Source organism: Protobothrops mucrosquamatus, unplaced genomic scaffold, assembly GCF_001527695.2.
Source record: "Protobothrops mucrosquamatus isolate PMUCROS unplaced genomic scaffold, P.Mucros_1.0 scaffold1635, whole genome shotgun sequence".
In the NCBI taxonomy this organism is placed as follows: Eukaryota; Metazoa; Chordata; class Lepidosauria; order Squamata; family Viperidae; genus Protobothrops; species Protobothrops mucrosquamatus.
This window is the reverse complement of record NW_015387794.1, coordinates 201,919-218,110: the sequence shown is the minus strand read 5'-3', so window position 1 is coordinate 218,110 and position 16,192 is coordinate 201,919. Positions and strand designations below refer to the sequence as shown.

At 33.4% G+C, this 16,192-nt stretch overlaps 1 protein-coding gene across 1 annotated transcript in view; it reads left to right on the top strand.

The window, feature by feature from the left end:
• Nucleotides 1–16,192, top strand: part of SBF2 (SET binding factor 2) — a 210,926-nt gene that overhangs the window by 168,454 nt on the left and 26,280 nt on the right. Inside the window, exons 24-30 of the mRNA XM_015822660.1 lie at nt 1,071–1,246; nt 1,924–2,069; nt 2,155–2,353; nt 6,007–6,203; nt 8,470–8,607; nt 14,160–14,347; nt 15,916–16,092. Coding sequence (XP_015678146.1) covers nt 1,071–1,246; nt 1,924–2,069; nt 2,155–2,353; nt 6,007–6,203; nt 8,470–8,607; nt 14,160–14,347; nt 15,916–16,092 — 1,221 coding nt within the window. The remainder of the gene's footprint in view (nt 1–1,070; nt 1,247–1,923; nt 2,070–2,154; nt 2,354–6,006; nt 6,204–8,469; nt 8,608–14,159; nt 14,348–15,915; nt 16,093–16,192) is intronic.

The window sequence follows — 16,192 nt, the reverse complement described above, 5'->3', positions numbered from 1 at the left end:
CCCATGTGGGTGGGGGCCTGAATTAACTGGGTCAAGTCCAAGGCCGTCATGGAAGCCAAGAACTCCTGAGCTGCCGCCGACGTCCCGCCCGCTGATGGCAAGTTGAAGTCCCCCAAGACCATAAGTCTGGGGGTCTCCACCGCCACCCCGGCTATCACGTCGGCCAGCTCAGGCAGGGCTGTTGATACATAGCAGGGAGTTATGTGCCAAAGTAGTTTTTTAAAAATTTGTGAAAGTGGACACCTGCCTGCACAAAACACTTCTGCCTGCTCTTCGTTGCCTTTTTGCTCCAGCTTATCATCCTGAGCAGAACTGACAACATTCTCCTGAGATACTTATTAGAGAAATATATTAAGAGACCAAAGAAGGGAAGTATAAAACTTACTTTAAAAGAAAAATAAGCAATAAAAGAATCTCTTTCCCTTTGTTATGTTACAGTACAGTTAGTTTATAGCACAAAATATACGTACTACTGGACAAATTGTGAATCATTGTCAATGAATTCACTGACAAATCAGTGAATCCCTGGGGAACAGAAGCTGAGACAACTTCAACATTATACAATATTAAAGACACATAATCCAGCAAATTTGATTGCTTACTTATTATTTATGTTCAGTTTTCTACAGATTCATAATAAGAAAATAGTTCGCTTAGATTCACACTGAATCTAAGGTGCTTAAACCTTCATATGCAATTGTATCACTCCACACATAGGTTTTTAAAAGTGGGTGAGAAATAATATAGTCCTATTATAATACATAATCCTGAAACAATGTATTCCTAAACCTAAAATATATTACTGTATAGCTTAAATGCTTCTTTTAACTATAAGTTTAAATGTTATTAATTATAAAAATGTTAAAAATGATATATTTAAAACATATTCTTGTTGATTTACATGCAGTGTATTTTTAAAATGATATATTAAGATTTAAAACTTTACAATGATGTTTAACTTAGCAATACCATTTTCTATTGCCCTAATGCCAAATATCCTAAAATCTCTTTATCTTTTATATTTCAGTATTTATACTTTACTTTCTCTCATTACATCTTTTTATTTGCAGCTGATCAAGGTAGCTTTTGATGAGGAAGTGAGCCCTGAAGTTGTAGAGATATTTAAGAAGCAGCTGATGAAGTTTCGCTATCCTCAGTCCATCTTCAGTACTTTTGCTTTTGCAGCTGGCCAAACAGCACCTCAGATCATCTTGCCAAAGCAAAAGGAGAAAAACACTTCCTTTCGGTAATGATTTATTTATGTGTCACATGTATTAGAAATATTCTTTTAGTATTTTAGTGTAGAAATATAGAGTGGCATGGTGGCCTAGTGGTGAAGATGCTCGCCTCCTACTTGGAAGTTTGAGAGTTCAATCCTAGATAACGGCAGATGTTTCTGTCTCAGGGCGCAAAGAAAAGATGTCTGCCAAGAACTCAGCATAGGTGTCAGGAAGGGTATCTGGCCAGTAAATGCTGAGCTCTATCCAGTTACCCCGATTCTACCCAACTAGGAACTACAGTATTGTAAAAAGGGGAAAAAATGTTCTTAATTTTAGTTGATTTCGATTTTATACCAGGCTTTAACAAAGGAGGTAGTGCCATATGCCTGAAATAAAAATGAAATTATGGTGAAAATGAACAAGTAAAATAATAGTGCATTTACTGTGATCAACCCACACTTCTGTATTTCTGATTATTGAAAGAGGAAATGCATTCTGAATGTCTATTTAAGGTACACACATGAAAATGGTTTGTGAAAGCTAAACTTGTGGGCATAATAGCAGGTATGGGGGCTCCACAGTATACCACTCATTGAAATAAAGCTCAGCACAAACATATTTTGGAGGAAAGAGGAGAATATACAGTTGCTAGCATTCTCTTTCAGCAAAAGTACAAATATTTTTACCTTTTTTCTGAATTTAGCACTCTTTCAAAAACAATTGTAAAAGGAGCAAAACGTGCAGGGAAAATGACAATTGGCCGGCAGCACTTACTAAAAAAAAAGACAGGAACAATCATAGAGGAAAGGACAAATCGTCCTGGATGGAATGAAGAAGATGATGTCTCAGGTAATAATAGATTGGCGCCTTTTTTGCCACTGTCTTGTTACACAAGTCACTATATGCTAAGCTACTAAAATTATTGCACCTTTAGTTTCAGATGACAGTGAAATGCACACGAGTGGTACTTTGAAAGCATCAGAAAAATCAACAATGGAGCAGCTAGTGGAAAGAGCTTGTTTTAGAGACTATCAGCGGTTGGGGTTAGGAACCATCAGTAATAGTTCTTCACGTTCAAAAACAGAATACTTTCGAATAACAGCTTTAAACAGGATGTATTCCCTTTGCAGAAGGTAAGCCAGCTTACTTATTAACATAGATCTAAGTTACATGATCCACTTGTCACAATTTTTAGTCTATATTGCAAATGGCTGAAAAAAATATTCTTTATCTCTGTGGAGGGAAGACTTCTAGTTCAGTATCAAAGCAGATACTTTATCTCAAATAAAGTTCCTGATATCTGCAGATTGGGTTAGGAAAGACAGTGCTTCAATTCACTGAATGTGATATGGTATTAATCTAATTGGACCAGTAATTGGACCCTTATATTTCTAAACAAGAGGAGATGTAGTTTGTTGATAACTAAATTATCATCTGTGTGCAGTCATTCATGAGATACCAACATTTAAAAATCATTTGATCTACAGTTTTTCTCATTGCAATACTAATATGATTAATGTTTATCAGCAAATAAAACACTTTAGCTTTTAAAAAAAATTGATAGGTATGTGCACATGTAGAAACTGAAGTATATATAGAATATTAAGAGTTAAGGGTATAGTCAGAAGTTAGGATTTCTAGCATTTAGCAACCATAAAGACTGCTCAATAAAACTGTCAGAATCTTTTTATTTTTTTGTGGACATTTGTTTAGATGTTCATAATCTTCCCATTACAGCTATTTAAACACTATAGACTGGTTTCAGATGGATAGTTTAGGAATGTTATCAGTCACTGAGTGATTTCCCTTTATAAGCATAAGTGTCTGTTGTGCTGCTCCCTTTGTACTTTTTACCCAGTACTTAACTACTGTAGTTCTGTTTTTTTTAATTTGTTGACAGTGGCCTACCAGGGAGAAGAGAGATTGCTGCTGAAAAATGGATCACTGCCCTTGTAGAGTTTTTTTAGAGGTTTTTTTCCTCACTATATCTTTGTGAGAACTGTTCTCAGCTAGAGAAAGCAATATCTTTTTTAACTGCCTATCTATTTAAAATACTTACATATTTGTTACCAAATTGGTTCATTTTGCATCCAGGAACTTTCATGCAAGAACAGTTTCATCCATGATTGTGGTGTTTCTGTCTGTGTGTGCATAGTGGTAGAGTGATAGCTCACATGTAGCTAGAGATTGAAAAGTTGGGTGAGAGAAGACTTTGATATTGATATAAGCAGGCAAAACAAAGCAGATTTTTTTTAATCGACTGCATGAAATGCACTAATATTGTTAAGATCAGGTTGTCTGCTAACAATGACCTGTGAAGTCTTACTTTAGGCTGGAGGAAACCTCACTTGAATTTCAGCATCATAAATAGCTGAATGAATTGAATTGCAATTGATCCAGAAAAAAAATGGCTTTGTTGCCCAAGCAGACAGTATCATGGAAATAAGCATTTTAGAGTTGATGTTGAATAAAGACAAATGCTTAATGCTTAACTAAAAGGTGTCCTGGAGAGGTGGAAGAATGGGGCCCAGAGTTTCAGCTACTTCACTAGTATTTTTATTCCTGTTCCTCCTCTTTCAGAATGCTATCTCTTCCAGGAAGCCTACCTATATGACTTTATTTAAATTAAATAAGATTTATTGTACATTTTAGAAATTATAACACTATTGCTAACATTAGTTGTGTAAGGCATCTTAGGCAGATCATTTATATAATGGTGTACAGGAAAAATCTTCAGTACATTTGTAGCAATCATTGGAATATGAAAAAGAAAAACACCCAGTGAATTTTGCAACCACCCTTGGGAATGTACTACTTTCATAAGAGCTTAATTACTTTATTTTTTAAAACTGTGTTTAATATGCAAGTTTGTGTTGTGTATTTCCAAAACATACAGATCATCAGAAATATTTTAAATGTGTTTATTTTCATATATGCACAAATGACCACGGACACTTTCATCCAAATTCATCATTAAAAAATGTTCCAAAACTCTAGAATCTCGTTGGAAAACTTGAACAAAACTTTTCAGCTGAATATTTTTTTTATAAAAAGTTATATAATCAGCTATTTGTATACTACAGCATTAAGCAGATTTTGAGGCAAGCCAGAGTTCATTTCTTCTCAGGGCCAAAATATTGATTGTGTTACATTTGGAACATCTAAACTTTCTTGTTCATAGAAAGTAAATACTTATAAACAGTTAGTTGTGGACAAGTATGAAATATACATGTTATTTTTTATTGGTTTCTGTAGTGACTGCCTTACTTTTGTATGATGCTAAAGATGCCTTCTATAATATAACATATTACTATAATTAAAAATAAAAATAATATAATTAAGCTGATAGAGCAAAACATAGGGATAGAATTACTAAGCCAATTCAGCAGAATGAAGAAAAGGACCCTCCCAAGAGCATGAGTTGCATTAAATTATTGTTTCTAATAACCTTTATTTCAATACTTAATCCAATAATATGTTAAGAACTGTGCTGGCGAGAACTGAGCAAGTATAGCCAAGATTCCTTCTTTTTAATTACTTATCATGGAAAAATAATAATAAAAGCGTTCCTTAATTTTGAACCTGCAGAATTGAGTATGAACAATAAAGACACCTGTGCATTCAGCTTTGCCCATTCCCACCTCCAGAGTTGGGAAGAAATCTAAAGGCATTTGGCAATTACACGCACAAGGCACTTATAGTAGAACCTCTTTCCTGCTTTGGATCAATAAAAATTAGTAGAGAATTTTACTGACTATAACTGAAAAAAAATCCCAGCATATCTGATCAGCACTAGCCAGATTGGAAAAGAAAAAGATAGGCAAGAACTTGGCAGTGAGAATTTTTGGCTTGGCTACCAATAATTATTGGCTGTACCCAGCCAATATTTGTGAAATACTGTGTATTGATGCTCTGTTTTGTAAAGGAAATAGTGGGTTAAAAATAAGCTGTTGAAGTAAAAATATTTTCATCAATCTCCTATAAAAATATTGTCTGCATTAAAATTGTCAGTTCTGGATGATCGCAATGCTTACCTTACTACAGAACATAACCCTACCAATAAAATAAATAAATAAATGGTATTAATGCCATTAGCAAATTGTAGGAAATATGGACTGAAAAGGAACTGCTGAAAAGAGCCAAAGGGGAAAGTCTACCATGAGAAAGTCATTTGGGGGGAGGGGAGGGATGATATCTTGACTTCTCAATAGTGGGCAGGTAATAGAATCTATTTTACATATTCCATTGTATGAAAGCAATGGTTTTTGAACCTGCTTCCTGAGACAAAAAGCTTACTTTAATATTGATCAATTAAAATGATGAAAAATTGTTAAAAGTTTTTAAGCATGCAGATTTTTTCTTGAAGTAGTTTACAATGCATATACGGTATATATTTTTAAAAGCTTATTGTGTGGGAAGATTTATAAACAAGAGCAACCCCCCCCCAACAGGTTTTAGACGGTCCAATGAATAGTGGGCTTCTGACTCTTTGGGCTATGGCAGATTTGACAGGAAATTACCCTAGCCTGGAAATATCTGTTAAAACAGATATAGGTGATATGTTGATATGTTAGGTGGTCTTTTTTGGGTTGTTGCCACTGCTTCTCGGTGTCAGAACAAAGGTGTTTATTAGATCTTGGAGTTTTCAGATGTTCTAAGTTCACACAGTGTCTATTCTGTTGTTATACTGGAAACTGACCAGGAGAATTCTGTAATGAGAAGTCACATTAGCTTTTCTTTATAACCAATTCCATTGTATGTCTTCCCCTTTTTCACTTTATTCCAGTTACCCAGGATTGCTAGTGGTACCTCAATGCGTACAGGACAGCAGCCTGCAGAGAGTAGCTCGCTGCTATCGGCACAATCGCTTGCCAGTGGTATGTTGGAAAAACTCAAAAACAAGTACATTCCTGTTTCGAGCTGGTGGTTTCCATGGGAAAGGAGTTGTTGGCCTTTTCAAATCACAAAATACACAAACCTCAGGTGAGGTTATGATTTGTATGAATAATCTCATAGAATGGGAAGGTGTTTATATCATCAGTTTTTATTACATTGTGCCAGTCTTTACAAATACTTTAGGTCTTTCTAAAAAAAACTAATACTTTCTCCAAACAAGCGTCTCCAGATGTTCTGAACTTAACCTCCCCACAGGTAAAATGTACTGGTAGTTAAAATGCACTTGGAGGGAAGTAGAATGGGGAAAATTATCTTAGTGTATCATGTATCATGGAACCTATAGCTAATAAATGCAAAATTATTGAGGTTCTATCTTGTTATAACTTTTAGGGAATAAGAGAAAAGTATTTACTATTTCACTCATTTTTGAGCTTAATGCCTGATCATCTCTGCCATGTAAACAGAAGACATGTTGCCTGGCTAAATCCAACGTATCATACATAGAATGTTTCTTACTCATCAACCCTCACTGCCTACCACACATCCCACAAATGTGACTATTTGCTAGGCAGTGAACTAAAATGAAAATCAGTATTTGTTGTATGAGGTAAGACTGTGAATATGGTTTATTCTGTGCTTTGGTAACCAATTGTCATTATTAGCCTGCTTGAAAAAACTTGCCCTATGAAATTTTTGAAGAGGATAATAAAGAAATGAATAGTTATGTGCAAGTTATATAAGCCATGAATCATTCAATAATTTAAGATGTGAATAGATTTTAATTGCTTAAATACTTCCAGCATTATCCTGAGAATATTATTCTGCTTTGTATGAGTTTGTGCTTTGAATGTATCCACACAATAAAAGAAAACTCTTCGATGTCATTAATCTACAAATCATTCCTGTATAGCTTTTGTCGGTATGTCCATTTAGTACTTTCATGTGTTTAACTGCAAGAATTGAGCAATTGGGGAAAAAATGTACCACCAAGGACTTTGGATTTGCCCCAAGAACCAGCCCCAAAGTCATTGTTTGCTTAAGCCAAACTATATACAAACAGACACTTCTTTCTTGTCATTATTTGGAAAAATTAAAATATGCCTGTCTGTTCCTTATACATACCTAAGTGGTTATATTTGTAGTTTTTAATGGCCAAGTACTCACTCTATATATATCTGTAGTGTGATTACTCAGTGGTCTTGCTACTCCTTCAGATCTTCCAGAACACAAAGCCTAAGACTGAAAGAGATTCTGGAACTGTTTTCAAACTGAGTCTTGCTTGCTTGGGGCAAAAATATATAGAGTGCTTAGAAACCCAGGAAAAGACTGGAGAAAAAAAAGGAGTGAAAGGTGAAATTGAAAAATTAGTAAAAGTGAATAATATAGGGAAAAAAGAGCAAGAAAATGTTGAATTGAAATAAGGATTTAAAAAGTAGTAACCAGGCTCTAAACAGACAATAGTGAATGTTAGAACAAAAACCTAAATTAAAACCTTAATCTTTTTAGATATTATTTGTCAAGTTCAGGTTCCCTGGATGTTTGCACCTCTATTGAGATATGGCCATTTATTTACTGAATTTGCTGCACAGTTTCAGGTATATTTTGGAAATGATTAGGTAGTGCTTCAATCATCATATGAATCTTGAGTCATATGACATTTCAGTAAAATGTTCCTTTTTTTTCAGGCTTCTTCATAAGTCTGAAGAAAAAGTATGGCTGCTTTGTAAGTTAATTGAATCAGTTCCATAAAACAGTTGCATCTTTTTTTTTCAGGCTTGTGCAAAAGCCCTCCAAAAGTGAGTTTCTTTAATAAACAGCAGAGTGGTGCTATGCTTCCATGAGTCCAAAGCATTTCTTCTGAATCCTTTTCAGAGCATGCATCGCTCTGTTATTCATGCTCATATGAGTAGGCCAGTGGGAGAACAATATATGGAAGAGCAGAAAATGCTTGTGTATCCATAAATAACATTATATTGTACCTACTGAAATAGTAAAGGTATCTTCATAAGGATATTTTAGAAGCAGCATTCTTCATTAATAATTATGTTTTGATTTCATCTGCAGGCAGAACAATTAACCCTAAAATTGCCTCATATTACTTTCACAGTGATAGATGTTTATATGCCTTATCCATGCTGGGATGAATTTATAATCTGTTTCCTGTATTTAGTTTTTATTTATTCAATTTTATTTTTAATTTGAATAGTTATATTTATTTTATCTGCCAGGATCACAAGAGCAGATTTCAGGTAACTAAATAAACACATCAATTGGATGCTGTTTTCATTTCAGAGAAGTGAAATGTGCTGTACAAATCAAGAGTATAATCTGTTTCCTGCATTTGTTTGCATAGCTCCTACATCACTTGAATCATCAAGCAGCATAGAACAAGAAAAATACCTTCAAGCCTTATTGAATGCAATTTCTGTCCATTGTAAATTGAATGGTAATAATACTCTTACCATCAGACCAGCAATTGCTTTATCTCCAGGTAATATGATCCTTTTGGATAGCTTTCTTAAAATCCAGCATTTAAAAAGAAAATGTTATATTTATAATGAACTTTCTTCTAATTTGATTTTCACATTATATTTTCTCATTGCCTTAATAAATCATTGCCTAGTAGCTGATTTGTCTCTGAAATGTTTGCAAGTATACTTTTCAGAATATAAAAGTAAAATACTTTGAACTTAATTAAAATTGTTAGCTAGTGAAATTCTGTGTCTCATACATGAACAGTATTTTAGATCTATTAGAAATTTACAAGCAGTTTGAAATGCTTAACATAGCTTTATCAACATACATATAAATATGTCTTGAAGGTGAAAGGTTAAAATGTGATATGCTTTTTGCAGAATAGGTCTGGATAAAGCCATTAAGAAATGCATTAATATTCTATTTCAGTTGTCATGTGATGAAACCTGTAGGGTTCAAACAAAGGTAACGCTGCTGTTTTAGATACAGGAGCATGCAACTTGCCAAGTTTGTCCATTTGGCTTAATCAGTTGGTGAAATCAAGTGTATCTAAATTCTGGCTTTTTTCATAACATAACCCCGTCACCAATTGTGCATGCTTTGCTTCATTTGTTGTTAAATACTTTGATTGTGTTAGCCATGCCTAACTTCCTGTGATGCTGCAAATGTATACTTGCTATTCCTAATTATGTGTAATGTCTCTTAAATGTGGAAAAGTGGCAGCAGCTAGATAAACGAACCATTAAAAGAATATTTCTATATATGTGTCATTTTTGTTTTCAAATACAGGGTTCGAATTAGGGTAATATATATAGGTAATGTGTCAACTTGAATGATATTTTACATTTAATCTCTCCATTCTTTTTGACTGACTTTAGGCACTGAAAGGAGGGCTTCAAGAATGTCTACTGTGTTTAAGCAGGTAGTGCCAGGACATTTGGATGTAAATCTATCCAATAGCTTTGCTCGAGGAGGTTAGTAAGACTAGTTCAAAGCCTACCCATGGATGTAAGGATTATTCTTGCATTTTGCCTCCCTTGATTGCATTATACACACACAAATTACAACTTTTTATTAAAATTGCCTGAACTGCACATCAATACATGAGTATGCATTTTGAAATAAAGATTGCACATGCAAACGAATATGCATATAGTTATTGTCATTTGGGGTTTTTTTTGCATCAGCAATAAGGACTGGTAACAATGAGGTTTTCTAGATTTCAACTGTGGGCATTTTATCAGATGGGAGATGCCACGAAGAACATATGTTTATATATTAAATAAATATAAACATTTTTTAAAAACAACATATTTTAGGTGGGATTCTAAGTAGGCCACCTGTCATAACATTTACTCATATATTACTTACACGTTCAATATTTGACCACATGCACAGAATATGAAACTACATATGGAGCATTTGAGGACAATGCTTTTTCTTCATAAAATAGAATAGCCATGATTTCCAGCAGCTATTTTCTGCACAATCACAAATGTGGATCATTAAAGTAATAATTAAAGTAATTTCTGTCTAAATTGACTATAGATGATAATGTTTTAATAATGAATAGATTAGAAACTAATGGAAGAGGTTCTTTTGAAATATAATAAATCCTTTATTGTAACACTGCCATAAAATTTATAATTTATCTTATGTGGTAGATCAAGAGTGACAACTGACAAATAAGCTTATGACAAAGGTTTTACTTGTTAAGACTGACACTTAAAGACAAAATGCCTCCAAAGTTAGAGTTATTCTTAGAATTAAATTGAGCTCAAATTTAACAGTTTTTGCACAAATCACAACTGACTACTCTGAAGTTTCTTTCATTACCAATATCTAATTTAGAAAGCAATAGCTGTTTTTTGTTGTTGCTATTGATAGGAGTTTAAATATTTGATCATCTACTGCAACTCACCCAGAATCTGCCAGTAGAGTTCTATCTACTTCTTTTTCTACTATCTCTAATATAACAAATTACGGACAGTGCTGAATTTGGAAGTTAAATTTATTTAATTTGGGATAGATTAGGTGTAATCTATTATTAGGTGTAATTCACTATAGCAATACTCTATAGTGTCAGCCTGAGAAGGGTTTTGTCTACTAACAGAGTAGAATCATAGAGTAGACATGTTTCCACTATCTTCTACTAAGACCAGTCATTGTATTGGTTGGAATGCCTATGACAACATGTAAGAGATTCATACACATCATATTGGAAAAATCTAGTTGCCAAAGTTACCAAAAGCTTGCCTAGATTTATTCTGTAAGCAGTCCAAAAAATATTTAGGGTTCCCCACAGAACAGTAAGATAAATCTCGGATAGCAATAATTTTTCTTCTATGTAATTAAGTAATTTCTCTCCCAGTCATTGCTCTCATAAAATCTTAATATAATAATGAAACATGCTGAGGGTAGAAACAAAATATAATCACTTTTTTCTTTTTTCACATGACAATTTACCTCCATAATGCCAGGAGTACCAAAAAGCAGCAATTTACTGTAACAGTAACTGTGAATTCAACCTCATATTTCATTTAGAACTTTCTTGGCAACATTTTTATATTTTGAGATGAAATATCTTTTCAAAACATTCATTATGATGTTAATATTTATTTGTACTCTTACTTTCAGAAGATTGTGTATATTAGCTGATATATAATGTAGATTTCATATAAAAGCATTCCATCTCTAGGAAATCTCAAGGAAAAAAATCAGAACCATAAGCAAGGAAGCCATATTTAGAGTGATTACAACTATCAGCATAATTAAGTGCAATTAAATGCTATGTGAATATTCTTGATTGATGTAATATTTTTGTCATTTGTCATCTTTGCCATTTAACATGAATGGAAGGTAGCCATTTTTTAATATGTTCTCTGTCTTGATTATAAAGAATTATAAAGAATACAAAAACAGAAGAAAACTGCCTTAGTTGGCAGAAGCATCTTACTGGAGTACTTTCTTGGTCAGTTTTAAACAATTTAAAACACTGCCTTTATTTTTTAAAATTAAGTCAACATTTAAAAGACAAGAATTATGCCACCCTTCCTTATGAATCTATTAATAAAGCTGTCATATTGCAAAGTTTATGTGAACAAATGATTGTATTTAAGAATACAGTACAAATTGCTAGAAATAAAGTCTTTGGCTTAGGTTTGAATTATAGGATACTTATTCAAGTGTATGAACAAGGTTTAACATCCAAGTTAACCTTCAGCCACCTAAATATTTATTAAATTGTAACATTAGTGGAATAAAATGTTTCAAAAGGAATAACATTCCTTGTTGCTCTCAAATTATTTAATGCTTTTCTAATGCTAGAAAAATTTAAAATCAAAACTAAAATGCTTTTCCTTAAGAATCAGAAGTTATTTCAGTGAATTTCTATTTAAACATACAGCTCCATTATACAGCATGATTTAATTAGCTTAATACCATAAGACTAAATATTATGTTTAATAGTCAATGTACTAGTGCTATAGAATAGACTCAACAAAACCAAAATTTTGCATGTTAATTTGATTGCACAAACACATAGTTTGCATGGTGCTTGAAATAAAGAGATACAGAGATACATTTGTTTGATCTTTCACCTTGCATTGATTTCATTCTTCTACCAATAAAAATAAATAATAGTGATAGTTGTGAATTTTGAACTGATACATTTTTCCAGAATTTGTTTTCATAGTGGACACTCTTCCAATTGGTACAATTCACTGTCACGTGGCTATTATGCATGTCTGCATATACTACAGTGCCATAAATGTGATTCTGTATGACAACTGATCTACACTTTTTCTCCTTGCAGCTTGATTTAGAGATTGACTCCTTGATGCTAGCTGTTAAAACTCAAAATGTTACAAGCCATTATTTTTATCATAATCAAAGCAGTAGAAATATTCAAGTAATCTTTCTTTTTTCTGTTCAATTTGCTATGCCTGCTTTATTGCAACGTCTGCCCCATTGCTTTTCCTTTTCCTCCTGCCCTTACTGATAACAGCCAGTGGTTGGGTACAGAGATAAATGTTTCATACAAATTCCAAATTAGAAAGAATCTAAATTTTACCACCTCTTTTATTATGTGTATCAATGCATGTTAAAGAAGCTAGGTTGGTTTGCTTAGGCATGAAATATAACTGCCAGGCCATAAGCATTATGTTTATTGCATAATGTTTATACTCAGTTCACTTACCGAAAACTAAATCATGAAGAACTTTTGATACACAAGTACTCTTGCTCACATAAATACTAATGGTTATTAAAAAGGGAATAAACATCTAAATTATAAAATAAAATAGAGTCGTATATCTATTAGCTTCTTTTAAGTATTATCTTATGATCGCAAGAGATTTGAAAGTTACCTACAGTATATATACTTTAATCACTGTAACCCTTCACTGGCAAATGTGGTAATCTGCATGTGCTTTTCAATCTGTAATCATTGCTTTTTATGTAGTGCAAGGTATAATCAAGCCCTGTGTTAATAATGGCAAAAGGGGAAGTGATGCTTTATTTTAGAGTTCTTTCATTATTATTTTTTTAGAAAAGTATAATGTGATCATTTTGTCATCTAATTCTCTGAGTTTTGAATGGCAACTGATTCTTTAATTATTTATTAGTAATAATAAAGATTGCTTACCATTTTCTTTATTTCAGAGATTACTTTAAATAATGGTTTACCATCTTCAGTTTCATCACTAAAAGTCAGTAGGCTGGCTTTGTATATAGGTGGGACAGTTCCTATCAGCAATATTTGTGTGGCAACACTTCATTACTTTTTAATCATGTCTATTGCTATAATACAGTTTCTCAGTAATAATATCAGTTGATCTGGAATTCTCAGCTGCATTATTAATTTTGTTAATAAATCCATAGAGATTTACACTTGCTGTTCTCAAAGAGTATATTACTTCACATGACAGTTTTCTAGGGCCAGAAGAGCTGAGGAACCATTGATGGGAAACAGTAGAATCTACTTATCTCTATTACATGTAATGACCATCTACACTGTAATGGTAGCATACTTCTGGCATCAGCTAGATTGCTCAGATCATACAATTAACTTCAGTCTTAGTGCCTGAGGAATAAGAAATCACATGGCCCAAATTCAGTGTACTAATGTTAGTAGTAATATAGGAAGTGGTTTTATAATGGCATATATGCCAACAGCATCATGTTAATTAGTAACTGCTTGTTTCTGTTCTCTAATCCCAGTGCAAATTAATTTACCTCACTTAAAAGAGGCTCACACTGGTTCTAGGTAATGTGATTACACAATATCTACAGCAAGCTAAATATACAGAAAAGGAGTTTCATAAAGTATTAAACATGAGGTGATTTGAATGTGATTATTATGGTCAATCATGGTTATCAATTCAGAGCAGGTATGTTATATTTAATGTAATTGATTATAATAGCAATGCAAATATGTTTCAAAGTAATATACACATAGGATATTTGTAACTGCCCAGAGTCATTGGGAGGCAGCATATAAATTTAATTTTAAAAGCTTATGCATGCGAAAATGCAAAATATTTCATTACATGTTTAATTTTTATGAAGGTGTGTGGGCCAGCCTTCGTTCTAGTGGTCGATTTATCAGCACTCAGATGCCATTCCTTGATGTGGGTGCAAGATTAGCAGGAAAGGATGGTTCACCTTCATTCACCAGCAGCGGTGCCTATTTGCAGAACCGACTCCTCAAGCGACAAGCTGCTCTTTACATATTTGGAGAAAAATCTCAACTCAGAGTATGTCTGTTTTCCATATACACTTCTAGGCTTTTGGTGGGATAATATTTCGACTTGTTTATAACTGTAATGCAACACAGCAGTGAACTGTGTCCATTGGAACGCTCTTGGTTTTAATAAGTCTTAAATCTCACAATCGTGATGGACTGCAAGATCTCAGTTGAAATAGCATAGGGACAGCGATTCTGTCCTTTCAGAGTCTTTCAAGAGATGCTCCATACATTATTAGAAGCAGCAAAATCAGAAAGAAAGGAAGCTGCTAAGCATCCCTGAAAACCTCCCTAAAGGCCTAAAATGGTGTCACCAAAACTTGTCAATCCAGTCTTGAGGTACTGGAGAGTACATGAGTAGAACCCGTTTCATGTGACTGGGGAACTCAAGTTGCCCATCCCTGCATTAGAATATAATGTGTGCAAAGTTGCCCCCCCCCATTACACACTACCACTGAGAGCCCCCCCCCATTACACACTACCACACTACCACTGAGAGCAACATGTTGAACTTGATACCTGGAGCCTAACAATATAATTTCATTATTAGTTTTAATTATGGTAAGTTATTTTATTCTGTTAAAATTAAAGACTATTTGTCACAGTCCATTCTTTTCAGTGGAATGGTTGTTGAGTTGAGTGTCCACCCATATTTGGGTATAACTAAGTACACAAATATCATTTTTACATATGACTGGTAGATCTGAATATGATTGTATTTACTTATTATTGTTCAGTGTTGTGTTTATTCATTTAACATATTTCATAATAGCATTTCAGGACCGTGGTTTTCATGAGGAAGCTTACAACACAAAATGGTAGATTCAGTACCAAATTTTAAAAGTACCTCAAGTTTAAATCATTGTTAAATAAGCCAAGTAAAATACAGTCAAATGTATAACAGCAGCAAATACCATAAAACTTTTTAAAATTGAAATCTAGTGGCAATTTTAAAGCACAGGTTGGTTTTCAGCCAATCAACAGATTTGGATCCAAACCATATCAATTATATATAATATTAACAGTATGCATAGCAAAATGTTCCTGCAACATTTATAGTGGTGTCCCAACAAAGTCACATAAACTGAGAAACCCTTCAGTTCTAAATAGCACTTTTATATTCAGTAACATCCGCTGTAATCTTCTCTCCTAGTATCTAAAACTCCTCTCCTAAGCTATCATAAAAAGGAAAAGTCCAAACGTGGACTTTTCATTACCATTTTTCATATTATTCTAATTAGATTCCAGGGGAGAGAAAAGCCACAGTCTGCATTACATTGATTTTGTAATTTTGATACAAGGATCTGCATAATATTTTTAAAAATGTACTGTCATCACATTACAGCAAAATAGACCAAAAAGAGAGTTGTAGGTCAAGAAGTCATTTGAACTTTGCAGCCAAAAAACAAATACAAAGAAAGTTATGTAAGATATATATTATGCCTCGTAATACCATGTCATTTCAAGTCTCAGAAAAAATGTTAAGTTCTTCCAAAAAGCAGGGTAGCAAAACCAAATCCTTTAATAAATATTTTAAGTGTATGTTTAAAATGAATAACATGCATTCTTTGTCCACAGGGCTTCAAACTTGATTTTGCTTTAAATTGTGAATTTGTTCCAGTTGAATTCAGTGACATCCGGCAAGTGAAAACTAGTTTTAAAAGACTCATAAGTGCTTGTGTTCCTAGCAATATTCCAGCAGATTCTGAAATAACATTCCTGAAAGCTCTTGGAGAGTCTGAATGGTTCCCTCAGGTAAAGTGATATGTGGCAGTCATAAATGCATGTGATTTCTGAGGGAAAACTAAGGCTATTTTGATTCTGTAGGGAAAAAAATCATCATTTTTTTTTCTGC